The sequence below is a fragment of the Lonchura striata genome, chromosome 3, assembly GCF_050655825.1.
Source record: "Lonchura striata isolate lonStrDom1 chromosome 3, ASM5065582v1, whole genome shotgun sequence".
In the NCBI taxonomy this organism is placed as follows: Eukaryota; Metazoa; Chordata; class Aves; order Passeriformes; family Estrildidae; genus Lonchura; species Lonchura striata.
This window is the reverse complement of record NC_140705.1, coordinates 3,147,825-3,162,691: the sequence shown is the minus strand read 5'-3', so window position 1 is coordinate 3,162,691 and position 14,867 is coordinate 3,147,825. Positions and strand designations below refer to the sequence as shown.

Below are 14,867 nucleotides of genomic sequence, written 5' to 3'. Positions count from 1 at the left end.
CATCAGAAGAATTTCTTCATGGAAAGGGTGGTCAAATATTGGAAGGGATTGCCCAGGGCAGTGGAGGAGCCCCCATCCCTGCAGGGGTTTCAAAGCCACGTGGCACTTGGGGATGTGGGTCAGAGGTGGCCTTGGCAGTGCTGGGGAATGGTTGGATTCTATGATCTCTGAGGGATTTTCCATCCTAAACCGTTCTGTGGCTCTGTGAAGTGTTTGGGGACAGCTCAGCATCGTGTCCATGGCTGCAGTTCTCCTTTCAGCTGCCCTGGTGCTCTCTGCCCCCAGCTCCTCAGCTCGCAGCAAGGACAATTCAGTATAATTCACCAATTTTCTCCTGTTTAAACACACGAGACTGAAGCTGTTGCAGCATCCACCTTCCAAAGGCACAAGTTATGTCACAAAACCTCCGAACCTGCCAACACCAAGGAAAGGAAGGAAGCTCCAAGAAGAGAGGGGAACCACACAAAATCTGTTGGAAACACTACCCAACATCACACCTGGCTGGAAAAAAGATCTGGGAATAGCGTATCCTGTTGGATCTGAGGTGAGGATTGCAGGCATTCAAAGCCATCCTTTGCCTAATTCCCCCTCGTTCCTGGGCAGGAGCCCCCAGGAAGGATCCGAGCTCAGAGAACTTGGGACAATAACCAAGCCTTTTGTTTCCATACCTGTTCCATCCAGGGATAAACCAATTTTGTCCTGGATCAGCAAAATTTTAGTGATGTGGGACTGGGAAATGCTGTACAAATACATAATTTGTGGTGGCAGAAGTGGGAATATCGTAAAACAAATTGAAGCTTCATTTCTCAGCAAGTCAAAATCTGCTTCTGAATCACACAAATACATTTTTTTCTTATCTTAGCCCATCTTCATAAACTTAAAGGTGTAAGAGGGGAAACTCTTCCTACTTCCTTTTAACCTAAAGGCAGTAAAATATATATTTTTGTAACCTTTAAACTGCATTTTAAAAGTAGTAAGAGCAGAAATATTCAGCACCATGCTGAAAAATTTAGCATTTCAAGGTGCAGTGGGGGGAGCTTTTCTGCTATTTTTTTTTTTTTTTTTTTTTATAATGGGAAATCTCTGGGGTTTTTTACCTACAAAATAAATGGTCCAGGCACCAATCCCTGGGGAAAACCTGGTTGCATCAAGGAGGATGGGTGGTGGGCAGAGTTGGGAACTACAGCACTGAGGGAATCTTCTGCTGGGAACCCCCAGCTCTCTCTGCAAAAACTTCCCTTGGGAGCCAAGAGTTTCATCAATAATTAAGGAACATGTGAATATTGAGCTAATTTAGGATTTGCACTTTCTCACATGTTTTAATGTCCCTGAAGGTTGGTGGGGTGTGAGGTGGGGGGCAGAGGGGAGTGAAAATAAACCCTCCCTTTGCAGGAATAAAATTCCAGATGTTGGATCCACCTCCCACCAAAAAAGAGGGATATTTTTAAAGAGGTGGTTGTTCCATATAGGGTTCAGCCACTCATTTTCTGCCTGGCCCATGGGAGTTGTTGCCACTGTTCCCCATCCGTGAAAATGGGGGAGAACAAAGCTTTCTTCCCCCCTTTGTCTGCTCCATCTATTTTCGCTCGCGGCTTTTCGCCGTAATTTCCCTGTTCCCAAAGCCCTGGGAGAGCTCTGCTGCTTCCTGTGCCCCAGATACAGGTGAAGCCTCACAGCAGAGTGGGGAAGGTGAGCACACACACACACACACAAAAAAAAAAAAAAAAAAAAAAAGGTAATCCCGAGGTTTTTCCAGACTAATTACCCCGATCCGGTAGTAATTAAGAGGTGGCATTTTCACATGGCCCCAGCCTCCTTTATGTAACGTGGGAGCTTCCGACAGGACAGGTTTGACCAGCATTTTAGGCAGGGTGCAGAATGAAACCCTCCTTACTAATGCCATCAGAATGCCAGGTGCTGCAGGAGAGGGGGAGAAAGGGGGGGAAAAAATGGTTATTAATAATAGTAGCAGTGTTTGCACTTAAAATTCTGTGTGGGGGCCCTGGGAAGGGAGGAAACCCGAACGAGGAATATTCTCCTGGATTTCTTTGTGCTGTAACCACACAGGAGCCCCAGATTGTGTCTCAGGAGATTCTGAAAAGCCACGAGTTGACCCCGGTGATATCTGTGGGAGGTCAAATGTTATTCCCAGGATGTGGAGGGAATAATGAGGATCAGGAACACCCAGAGAGGCGCTCTGAGAGCTTCCAGGCTTCAGCAACAGAGGCAGGAGGTGGGTGCAGGTCCTGTCCTTGCTCAGAGTTTTATCCTCTCTCAAACCTATCCATCCATCCTGCAAAATGTGGAAACACAGGCCAAGGTGGAAGCAGTCCTGTAAAAGGCATCAACTGGAATTCATCCATCTCTTTCCTTTTCCCAGGAAGAGAAATTCTGCTGCTACTACTAAAAATTCCTGTCCTCTGGGGCCTCCACAGAGGTGTTTTCATATTCATGATATCCAGGTCCTGAGCATCCTGAGGGTTAAAAAGTAACAGTGAGCCATGCAGCATGTTCACCATACCCAAAGTACCATCCTATTCAAAATAAAACCTTGTAACCCCAGGCAGCCTTTTTTTTTAGGGCACTTCCACCCTTCCTAAAGGGAACTAAACAGAAATCAAGGTTTTTCCAGGTTTTCTTCACAAATTCTCACTGCCAACCTCTGCAGCAGCTGCAGTCTGCAAAATGCACCCGGAAGACCTGTGCAGGGCAGGGTGGAGAGTTTGGCATCCTCCTTCCATGCCCCATCCCAGCACTTCAAGGTGTGAGACAGGATTTTGGGAGAGATCTGGAGCTGCTGGGACAGAACAAACAGAACAAGCTGTCTCCAGGAACGTGCCCGGCTTCAAACCCCAGATAAAAGGCAGCTCCTCTGTGTGTGTGTGTGTGTGTGTGTGTGTGTGGAAAGGGTTTATAAATCTGTCCCGAGACCAGGAAATCTCCTGCGCCTTTTGGATTGAAGAGAAGTTGCCTTCCTGTTGTATTCCCAGATAACGCAGCTCTGATGGAGCCCACTTGTAAATAGCTTAATAGATTTAATCAGTTCCTTTGGAAAATGTTGTTGCTTCCGCAGGGTTTTAGCTCGGTCCCGGGGAAAAGCTTGAGGAGGGCAGTTGCTGCTTCTGCTGCGAGCGAAGTTGGCAGATTGCAGCTCTCCTGAGCCCAAAATCACTGCAATCCACAAGAAACCAGAGCCATCGCGCTCCCGTGCAGAGGGAAGGCAGAGAGCAGGAAGCCCAGGCGGATCCTGCCCGGCTCACATTGACATGAGCTCTCTCCATCACTCCTAATCTGACAAGAGTCAATAGGAACACCCAGGCACGTGGGAAACCTGCCCGAGCTCCCCGGCCTGGGATCCGCGCCGGGGTTTTCCCCCCTGCCTTGGGGTCAGGCGGGGCAGCCTCGGCCAGCCCCGGGGAGCGCCGCCCATCCCGCGCCCCGTCCCGCTGCTTTTCTGGCAGCACCGGGAGGAAAACCACGGCCAGTCAAAGCGGAGCCGCTGCAGCCCCATGTGCGCGGGTCAAAATCATACAGGAATCCATCCACCAAGTACATTCCCCAGGGCGGGCTGCAGGGATGAGCCGGGAAAGGGCAGCCGGCCGGGGATTTTCGGTGCCATCACCTTCCTGGAGATCCTTTGTCCTAGTGGGAGGAATGCTGCTTGGATGACTTTCCCACCCTTGTGAACACCTTTTTGTGGCTTTGGGACTTCCATCCCATCCAGCCTTTTTGGGGTTGGGGCAGCACTCCTTGAAAAGCAGCAGCAAAGAGAAGATCCTTTGTTTCCCAGTAGCCAGGGACGGGCAGCGGGGACCGACTGGAGATGTTTCAACCTCTCTGAGCTGTGCCCAGCCCCATCCCTGCCTTGTTTTCCCCTAAAAGCTCCCTTAGGAGTCCGAACAGGTTGGACAAGCACCCGCCAACAGGTTCATTGTGTCCTGGTTTCCATCCCATACAAAGGGACCTGGAAATCTGGGGTGAAAACCCACACGGGGTGGACAAAGCACAGCCTGGGCTGGCGGTTAAAGCAGGAGAAGTGGGGAAAAGCTGTCCCTGCCTGTGGGATCCGTGCCTCGATTTCCCTTGGCAAACAGGGTTCCTGCAGCTTGTCAAAGCCTGAGGAGGGACCTTTTGCACCCCAGTGAGATTTTCCTTTCGGTGCCATTTCCCTTTCCGAGTTTTCAATGCCTTATCTCCTCTCTCTGTGTTACCCCCCAGCCTTCAAAGTTTGAAGGTGTCTGAGTGCAGGAGGGCAGCGGGGCTGTTTGGGGGCGGGACATCTCCAGCTCTCTCCTCACTCCCTTTCAGCCGGCAAAATAAGAAAAAATTATAATAAATGAGGGGGAGGGGGGAGTGGGAAGGAGAACGGGGGGTGTTGGGGGTGCTACTTCCCCGGGTGGGGGTGCCGGGCAGAGGGTGGGGAGAAGTTTTCTCCCAGCACCATCCCGGCCGGGGCTGAGGAGTTTGCAAACAAGGAGGAGCAGCGAGTCCCTTCGGTGTCATTGGAGGAGGCTTTTTCCAAGGAGCTCATAAATACGGGAGAGGCCGGGCAGGAGGCTGGGACTGCGCGGGGACCCCGAGGGCAGCGCGGCGGGGCGGGGGGGCCGGGGGGCCATGGCTGCGCTGCTCAGCACATTCCCCTGGCCGGAGCGGCTGGAGGGGGACGCGGGCGAGGGGCTGTCCCCAGGGCCACCCCCCCGAGCGCCGCAGGGCGAGAAGGGCTCCGAGAGCCGCATCCGCCGGCCCATGAACGCGTTCATGGTGTGGGCGAAGGACGAGAGGAAGCGGCTGGCGGTGCAGAACCCCGACCTGCACAACGCGGAGCTCAGCAAGATGCTGGGTGAGCAGCGCGGTGGGCGCGGGGCTGGGGGGCGACGCGCGGGGGGAGGTCGGGGACCCACCCGGGCATCCCCGGGGGTGCAAACCCTGCGCGGATCCGGTGTCCCGAGGTGAGCACCCGGGCACCCACCCGGCAATCCAGGTGCAAATCCTGTCGGGATTCAGTGCCCAAGGGCACCCACCGGAGATCCCTGCGGGTGCAAACCTTGTCCGGATTCGGTACCCATAAGTCCAACAGGGCATTCCCGGGGGTGCAAATCCTGCCCGGATCCGGTGGCCCGGGGGAGTCACCCACGCGCCCACCCGGGCGTGGGATGCACACCGCGCTCGGATCCAGCGCTTCGGGCTTGGTCCCCAGGCACCCCCACCTGCGGTGCCTGGAGTGAAAAAACCCCGTCCGGATTCAGTGCACTGGGGAGGGGATGCAGGCACTCTCCGGCCATTCCTGGGGTGCAAATCCCGTTCGGATCCAGTGCCCCGGGGTGGGCACCATGCACCCACCCGGTCATCCCGGGGTGCAGATCCAGCGCCCCGGATTGGGAATGCCAGCACCGATGGCCATCCCCGGGGGTGCCAACCCTGCCCAGGTGGGGACCCGGTCTGGCACACAGCAGGGAGGCACACCTACACCTTCCTGGCTGTTTTTGGGGTGCAAAGGCAGCCCAGGTGCAGCACCCTGGGGCTGCAATACCTGATGGAGTTCTGCACCCCGGGAGCAACACCGCGCACCCACCCTGTCACCCACGGGGTGCTCACTCCAGAACTGCCCCACACTCCAGGTGTCAGCCACTCCTCAGGGTGCGAAGCCTGATGGTGTCCTGCATCCCAGGGGACAGGCACCCTGCCACCCCTCTGCTGCAAACCCTGAGGGTGCTGCCCTGCTGTGCAAGGAGGGACCCCCAAATTTCCCTGGCCTGTCCTTGCTGTGCCACTTTGTGCCAGTATTACATGGCTAGGGTGTGTGGGTGTATTTCTGCTGTTACTTTTGGGGGATCACAACCCATTTCAAGCACATATTTGTTTCCCACTCCCCATCCACTATTTCTCCCTTCCTCTCAATCCCCATTTTGATGTGAAACCAAGAGGACAAACCAAAATTATCAGCCCATACAGCCTGAGAAAGAGCTGCCCGAATTGCAACACAGCTTTACTGCCCAACCTCTTATCCAAAGTTTGTGTTTCCCTGGACAGTTCTGTGGTGTTTTCTTTGGTGGTTTGGGTTTTCTCCTCGCTGCTTTGCCATGCAGCATCTCAGCTTATTAGTGTTATTTCTGCTGTCTCAGGCCATGGGAAGGCATCAAAGGCTTTGATGTGTATCCTCATTTCTCCCACTTACCCTGAGGAGCAGCCTGGGACAGCCTCACTGTGGGATAAAAGCCCCCCACACAATGCTGCTTCTCTGCACTTTATCTCAAACAGGGAGGCACGAGGTCATAGGATTACAGAATCGTGGAATGGTTTGGAAGAGACCTTAAAAACTATCTAATCCATGGGCAGGGACACCCTCCACCCTCCAGACCAGCTGTCACAGTGCCCAGGTCTCCTTGTGCCCTGGTGCAAGTCCTGGCAGGGCACAAGCTGGGACACTTGAAAGGACAGCACGTCCTGACCTCTGCTCAGCCAGGCACAGCCTTGGCTGTCCCTTCTCCACAGCCCATGGAGCTGGGAGAGTTCATCTGCCTGGATTTATTTTCTAACCCTAAAGCCACCTTGTGTGGCCACTTGGGATGAAGGGAGTCAGAGACCCCACAGCAGCCTCCCCCTTCTCCCACCCGCTGCCGCCACATCCCCCTGCGGGGTTTTTGGGATGTGTCCTCTGTGTGTGTCAAGTGGGATATTGGGCACCCTTGGGAGGCTGCGGGTGCTAAGGGAGCGTGTCCTCCGTTTCAGGGAAGTCCTGGAAGGCGCTGAGCCTGTCGCAGAAGCGTCCCTACGTGGAGGAGGCCGAGCGGCTGCGGGTGAAGCACATGCAAGATTATCCCAACTACAAGTACCGGCCCCGTCGGAAGAAGCAGGTCAAGCGCATCGGGAAGCGGGTGGATCACGGCTTTCTGCTGGGCAGCCTGACCCGGGACCAGAACTCTGTGCCGGAAAAGCGGACCTGCAGCCGGGCCGGGGGGGACAAAGAGGGCCCGGGTGAGTACCCCCCCCGCCCGGGGCTGCCGGCTGTGCGGGGGTACCGGGAGGCTCCAGGCAGCGGCAGCAGCGCCAGCGTGGACACCTACCCCTACGGGCTGCCCACCCCGCCGGAGATGTCCCCTCTGGATGCCATAGACCCCGAGCAGAGCTTCTTCTCCTCGCCCTGCCCCGAGGAGCATCACCGCTCCCACCTCGCCGGTGCCGCCTTCTCCCCGGAGTACGCGGGCGGCTCTCTGCCGTGCGGCCACCACCCGCTCAGCCCCATGCCACAGCCGGCCACCTGCATGATCCCCCCGGCCTCCAGCTGCCCTTCCCTTCCTCCTCCTCCTCCTCCCAGCTACTACACACCCGCCTTCCCGTCCCTGCCCCCTCCCAGCCTCCATGCTCACCTGGGCCAGCTCTCCCCGCCACCCGACCACCACGGCTTCGACACCTTGGACCAGCTGAGCCAAGCGGAGCTGCTGGGGGAGATGGACCGCAATGAGTTTGACCAGTATCTCAACAACCCCGGCCACGGTGACCACCACGGCGGGGCCTTGGCCAGCGGGCACGTCCCGGTGTCCGGCAGCTCCCACAGCTCCGAGAACAGCCTCATCTCCGTCCTGGCCGATGCCACGGCCACCTACTACAATAACTACAGCGTCTCTTAGGAGCCCAGCCGGGGCCGCCTGGACCGGCCGAGGAAGGACCCGACACTGTTCCGAGGCGTTGCTCCCTGGGGACATCGCCCACGGCCCCTCAGGGTGACCGAGTCCGAACCACAGGGCCCTGGAGTCTCCTCGGTGCCCTAGGTAAAGGATTTGGGTTATTGGGTCAGCACCGTGCAAAGCCTGGATTGCTCTGTTCCAGCCGTGGCCAGGGGGCACTTCCCGATGCCAAAACCCTTTGGCCAAGTCCCTCTTCCAAAGCAGGGATTCTCCTGGGAGCGCAGGAAGGCTGCCCCTCATTTTGAGGCATCCCCAGCTCTGCTTTGGAGTCAGGAATGCAGCAGCACCCCACGGACGTCAGGTCTGAATTCCCCCAGGAAGGGGGGAAGGCAGGGATGGGAGAAGGGAAGATTTTGGTGAAGGTCCATGAGCTGTGTTTGGGTTCTGGTGGTGGCGTTGCTGTCTGACCAGCCTGACCTGCCTGACCACTGCAATGGGGATTAAAGCCCCCATCCCCTGCCCCAAAGCATGGACTGGGGGCTTCATTCCTTTGGGACACCCCAGAGGGGATGGGACACCAGCCAGGAGAGGGGTAGCCAGCCCTGAGAGCGCTGAGCCTGCTCTGGAGTGGGGTAAGATCACGGCTTAGAAAGGCAGGATCCGGCCGGCATCCACCCCTGGGAGCAGGTCCTGGGATGAACATTTTGGCCAAGAGGTAATGATGTAGCAGACACTATTTTTGTCAAACATCCTTTGAAGGGGAAGGCTCCGTGTTTGGAGCCACAGTGCCCAATGCCTCTCCTAACTCTGGCGTTCTATTGCTTGTAATAAAGCTGTACATTGATTTATTCCTTCCATTATTCCTCCCGCCCCCCACCTCGGATTTTGTATTGCTCGAGTTCTCTTCCTTTCCATAAAGATGAAGCTTTATTTTAAATCAGTTATATGACATGATTAATCTTAGTGTTTACTGTATGGCACTTGGTAATGATTAGTTAGTAACGTGGTTATGATTTCCTGGTTTCAGACCCCAAAATGTATTAATAATAATTGCAAAGAAAACTTAAAAAAAACCCCCAAAAGTTCACTGGTTTTTAAGCTAATACATTCCATCTCTTTTGTGTGACTCTATGCATTTTGAATGAGTGTAGATACGAGTTTGCATAAAATATTTAATTTAAATAAATATGTTTTTATATGATGATTGTTCGATGATTTAAATTGCTGTCGCTATTGACAACAGTTTTCAAAACAGAAACATTTCCCGTGCAAGTGCTATTTTTTTATATTTTTGTTGTCATCGTTGTTGTTGGTATTTTCAGCCAAATTTTTCTACTTCCATTTTTTTATAAATAAAACAAAGATCTGTGGTTATCTTTACAAATTGTGGATTGCTTTCTAACAAACAGACTCGGGGCATGATGAGTGCTTACCCTCACTTTTCCTGGAGTATCTCAGGGCTCAGGTCACTGTGCTGGCCTGGATCCTGCTTTTGCCATCTCTCAGATATGATCTTTGTAATCCTGTTTCCATATTACAGTGAAGTCAAGAACTTTGCCTTTGGTGTCTTGGTGAGCACAGATGATGTTGCCAATTTATGGAGTGAGTGCCAGTGCCTGGAGAGTGGATTTTAGTCACATTTAAGGTTCTCTTTTCTTTCACAGTTTGGGTAATTCACCTTTCAAGGTGCTCCACAGTGTGGGACCTTGAGATGAATCTTCATTTCAGGTGCAGACCGAGGGAATGAGGCCTCAGAAATGTGTGGGGGTCAAATTTGGGGAGGCATGTGAAGGTGATGTTGTGTGACGGTCTTCAGGCCTGGCCAGCAGAGAGAAAAGCTTAACCCATGTTGTTGTCCATGGAAAACATCACAGCCTGCTCTTGCCAGACATTAAATCAGGCTTTGCCCCTGCCGTCCTTGAGGTTAAGCCATGCACAGAAAATCCCAGAGTTGTTAGGGCTGGAAGGGACCTCTGGAGATCCAAGGCAGGGTAAACATTTCCCAAAGCAGTGTCCTCCCAGGCTGGGTCCTCCTGCTTGGCCCCAAAAAGTGGAGGAGCACATTTCTTAGTGCCCTTTGTGCTCTGCGTGGTGGCTGGGAGGGATCTTCAGAGGTCACCCAACCCCACCCAACCCAATCCTGTCCCTTGTCTCCCATAAATGACATCACTGATCCACGAAGCCCATGGTCCCAGAAGGTGGAGGCTGTGTGAATATTTGGGGAGGCACCAACATGACCAACAGAACCCTGTCCTGTTCTCCTTTATCCCCACTTGTATCCCCTGGATTCAGCTCTCCCATCCTGCCTCTTCCTTCTTCCATCTCTCAGGCATCCAAACTCACCCTTGGCCTTTCCTTTTAGGGGAAAAGAGATGGATGCCTCTGGGTGCCCTGCCAACCTCAGGTATTGTGGTGGCTCCCTGACTGGGGTGGCTCAGCCTGAAAGTGACTCTTCAAAAAGGATTTTAGAGCTGGAGGGAGGGAGGTGCCAGGATCCTGTTTGGCCTCTCTGCCCAGCAGCACTGACTCACATGGGACCACGCCAGGAGCAAGAGTGGGGCTGGAGAAGTCCTGCTTTTCCCTTCTCCATCTCTCCCTGCAATCCCTGTGGTGTTCCAGGCCCAAGGGGCAGCTGAGAACAGTGAAACTGCCCTGGGGAGGAGGCTCAGCTGTCCCAGCAACCCCCAGAAATTGAGCTCTGGGTATTGCCACCAGCCTGATCTGGGATGTCACATTCTTACCCCATAGGACCCTTTCTCCAGGACATTGGCTGCTCCCACTGATCCTTCTTATTCCCACGCCCTAAGCAACGATGGAATCAGCCTTTTCCCTCCTTGCTTTCATCCCATGCAGGGCTGCTGGAAACAAACCCCTCTCCGAGAGCTGCCAGCAGCTCCCAGAGTTTGATTTCCCCAGGAAAAGGGGTTCCTCCACACACCCCATCCCCAAGGAGCCCATTGTGCCCGGATGAACGCAGAGCCCCGCCAGCCAAGCCTGTCCCCACTTGCTCAACCCGGAGCCACGTGAGGAGAGGTGGGAGCTTGTCCCTGTGCTCTCTGCACGCCAGGAACAGCTACAGGTCCCAACCGGGAGCTGGGGCCCCCCGAGGGCGTTGGGAGCCGCAGCCAAGGCGAGGTGCGGCTCCCTGGGAGCCACGGCCGGATCCGGGCACACGCCCAGGCCGGGAGCAGCCGGCTCCCACCTCCAGGACACTGCAGCCGAGATGAAATTCAGGAGCACCACCTCTTCTCTGGGGGGATGGAAAATGAGATGCTATGGGTCAATCTGCTCTACCCACAGCAATTTTTTGGGATGCCTGGCATTGCTGCAGGGAACAGATGGAGAATAAGTGGCTGGCAGAGGTGGGAAGGAGTGGTTTTGCTTGTGAAAGTGGGAGTCCATACGAAAGACTGCTGGCCATTGTTGTTTATGGATGTTGAGGGGGGTCTCCACCCCAAGCAGGACTTGTTCTGCATCAGTCCTGGACATGTGTCTCCTCCTTCCCCATCCCAAATCGAGGAGCCCATGGCTGTCTCTGTGCATGCTGAGGAGTCTTGTGGTTTGTGGCCTGCTGTCCCCAGTCTGGGAAACCGCAGGAAAATCAAATCAGGGCTGCAGGAAGGGATAAAGCAGCCTCACACCACATTTGGGCTCCTGCTTGGGGGTGTCAGCTTGGGCCAGGACAGGGGTATCTCCTTGCCATGAGGTGAGCAGGGTGTGAGCCCTCTGCCCCCGGTGTCCCGTGGCCTTGGCCAGTCCTCGGCCCCGTGGCTGTGCAGGTCGTGGTGCCGGGCATGGGGAGCAGGGATGAGGTCACCTTCCTGGTTAGCTGGAATTTGGGCTGGCCAGGAGCTGCCTGCCCTGTGTGTCATGCCCTGGGCAATTTCCCTTGCATCCCTCGAGCAGGTGGTGACTCCTCTGTCCTCTCTCTGTTTGTCCCAGTGCCACTGGACGGGGGTGAGCCCCGGTGATAAACAGCCATGAGGATGTTCCATGCCTCAGTTTCCCTGTCTGTAAAACAGAGATAATTCTTCCTTCCCTCCCACCCTTTTTCCAACCAGTGCTGGGACATGACCTGTCTCTTCCCCAGAATTTGAACAGGACCAAGTGCTTGTGCTGCCTTTAGTGGGTCCCTACCCCATTTGAGGGATCTGGATCCTGCTACAAAATCAGCTGGGAGACAACAATTTTCCCTGATTTTCCAAAGCAGAACCAGGTGAGGGAAGTAGAGGGAGAGAAGGGAGTGAGATAATTGGACTGAGCTCACCCTTCAAATCGGTGATTGAACCCAGAGAGACCCTCAACACGGCCAATCCCCCAAATCCCCACATCCTAGATCCCCTTCTGCCCCTTTTTGCTCACCTTCCCCCTCCATCCCTTTTTTTTGCCCGCACCCCACCCTGACTCAGATCCCTGCTGCACCCCATGGCGGGGAGGGCAGGATCAGACCCTCCCTCCCGTCTCTCCAGAGGAGGGAATGAGACAAGCTGCTGAGTGGTTTCCTGCCCAGCACTGCCAATGGGAGCTGCTTGGGGTGCCGGGAGCAGGGGAGGATGTGTCCGGAGCTGAGTGTTTCCTGGCAGATAAGGCCAACCCCTCCTGCCGGATGTTATGAGTCCAGGTCCTACCTCCACGTTTCAAGAGAAGGGGCCGAGGAAAGGCTTGGATGTTTATGTCAAGGAAAAATAACTTCTCCCTCTGTGTACAATCCTCTGGCTCCCCCAGGGCTACGTGCAGCAGGGTAAATGCTGGGAATAGGAAAACGGGTGAGGAGGATGATGAGGAGCAAGGAGGGCTGCGGGCAGGCTGGGGTTTCTGCCTGCTTGGGAATGTGCCAAGGCAAAGATAGGATGGATCAGGAGAGAAGAGCCTGAGGATGGATCAGGAGAGATGAGCCTGAGGATGGATAGTGCATGCTCAGCACTGTGGGATCAGGCTCATCATCAATCCAGGGTCACCATGGCCAACCCCACGTGTCACCCCTGGTGCCCATCTGGGGCACATCCAGGCCCAATTTGGATTTCTCCTCATCCTTCAGGTGAGCTCCTTCGGGGCCAGAGCCAAGGCAGCCCCCGTGGCTGGAGAGCAGGGTTATCCTGCTCACTTCTGTCATCCAGGGAATCAGAGATGCTGGCAGAGGGAGGACAGCAGCAGAGTTGGATCAGGCAGCCTGGATGGCTGGGGAGGAGGGGGAAGCTGTGCAGTGAATATGGAGGGAATGAGGAAAACACGGATTTTTCTCCATATTTTTTGCCATGAATAAGTGGAATTCAGTGCTGGCCAGAGCCTCCTCTTCAACTTGTAGCTGTGCTATCCTTACACCCTTTTGGGAACATCCCCAAGGCTCAAGCAGAACCTGTGCACTACCTGAGGGCTGGTACATATCCAGGGCCACTTCTGGATGATGGAAGGAACATGGCGAGACCTGCACTAGACTTAGACTGGTCAAGAAATTAGGACAGGGAGGACCCCCAGACCTCAAGCATTACCACTCCCACAGTCCCAGCACAGCCATGCCCAGGCCACAAGTCCTGCCCAGGCCCAGGACAGGGGCAGTGAGGACGTTCTTGGAGAGGGTTTGGATGTGATCACCTGGTTTGGATGGGTCCTGACATTGAACAGCTTTTCATGGAGAGTTTTTTCTCTGGCATCAATAGGGAGGAATCTGAAATTAGACAGAATCTGGCAATCTCTTGTCCAGGCTGATTAACAAGAGCTGAGCTGCCTCCCACTCCCACCTCAATCCAAAAGTTCCCATTCCCCACCCAGTGGGTCCAAGAGAGGACTGGAGGACAACCAAAGAAGAAAGGAGAGAGGGGAAAATCCCTGTTCTTCCTCCTCCAAGCTTGAGGAGCCCATGAGGGACTGAAGAGCATCCAGGGAGCACTGCTGCGTTCAGGGAGAATTTTGGGATGAGAAACCTGGTGCTGGAGCCTTGACCTGTGCCCTCCTCCAGTGCCTCCCACTCCTCTTCCCTGAGCCCCTGGAATTCCCCCGTGTCCCATCCAGCCAGGACACCGCACCCTGCCTCAGCCAGCCCGAGATGTTGTTTCTTTCCCTTTGATTTCCAGGAGCTCCCACTTGGCCCCCAGAGCTCCACGGCAAACAAAACATCAGAAGCCCAGGCTTGGCGGTGCAGGAAGGAAACCGGCTCATGTGGGGCTGAGTCACGATCCCGCTGCTCCTGCCGGCATCCCAGGGAGCGGGAGCGGGCATCAAGGGATGCCAGGTCCCACCGACCCCGACTGGCTGGGGCACCAAAATCCTCCTACACCACCACCACCACCACCACCACCACCGCCGCCCCATTTTATTTGTTTGGATAAACAAAGCATGGCCTGTGGGCTTTTTTCCCATTAAGTTGGAGTGGGAAAAGCTGGATTTGCTTCCCTGCTGAGGGAAAAATCTCCACACTGCCCATCTGGTCCTCGGCCAAAATTCAGGGAGGCTGCCAAAAACCTGAGTTTAAAAGAAGCTCCTCAGCACCCCTGACCTGGGACCAGCTACTTGATTTTCTCCTCTCAGGGCCAGACTTCTTGTCTAGAGATTCACATGGTTGTGACTGACACCACTCAGACATTTCCAACTCTCCTCTTCATATTAATGTAGATTTTAAAAAATTTTAAAAATAATAAAAAATACACTTATACACACACTTATACACACACACACACACACACACACACATATGTATTTTTTATATATATAATAAAGATAGGTACTCCCAACTCTACCCCTCTCAATTACTGGAGATACCAAACATACATCAATAAATAGAAATATATAAATATAAAAATATAAATATAAATATATAATTAATATAGCTATATACAAATATATAAATATATAAATATAAACATATACATGAGGAATTATACATACATATGTATATATATATGTATAAGGGATCCTTGTATATATATATATATATATATATATTTATATTTATATTTATATTTATATTTATATTTATATTTATATTTATATTTATATTTATATTTATATTTATATTTATATTTATATTTATATTTATATTTATATTTATATTTATATTTATATTTATATAAAGAAAAACTGCCCTTTCTTAGCAAGGCCAGTCATGGTAGCATAAAGTGCAATTGTTTTAAACTAAGAGAGGGTAGATTTAGATTAAATATCAGGAAGAAACCTGGTTTAGTGGGAGGTGTCCCTGCCTGTGGCAGAGTGTGGAAGGAGAGGAGTTTTGAGGTCTCTTCCAACACA

General features: G+C 53.4%; 1 protein-coding gene across 1 annotated transcript; it reads left to right on the top strand.

Annotated features, from left to right (window-relative positions):
- Positions 1–4,559: 4,559 nt before the first annotated feature.
- On the top strand, positions 4,560–9,009 carry SOX7 (SRY-box transcription factor 7). The gene is made up of 2 exons (XM_021540523.3): positions 4,560–4,840; positions 6,730–9,009. Exons 1-2 carry the CDS (start codon positions 4,615–4,617, stop codon positions 7,626–7,628), a joined length of 1,125 nt encoding a protein of 374 aa, XP_021396198.3. The 5' UTR covers positions 4,560–4,614; the 3' UTR covers positions 7,629–9,009.
- The last annotated feature ends 5,858 nt before the right edge of the window (positions 9,010–14,867 follow it).

Excerpts from the sequence above, each read along its gene's own strand:
- SOX7 (XM_021540523.3), top strand. The coding sequence starts at position 4,615 with ATGGCTGCGCTGCTCAGCACATTCCCCTGGCCGGAGCGGCTGGAGGGG. Across the intron at positions 4,841-6,729 it reads GGAGCTCAGCAAGATGCTGG|GGAAGTCCTGGAAGGCGCTG; the intron begins GTGAGCAGCGCG and ends CCTCCGTTTCAG.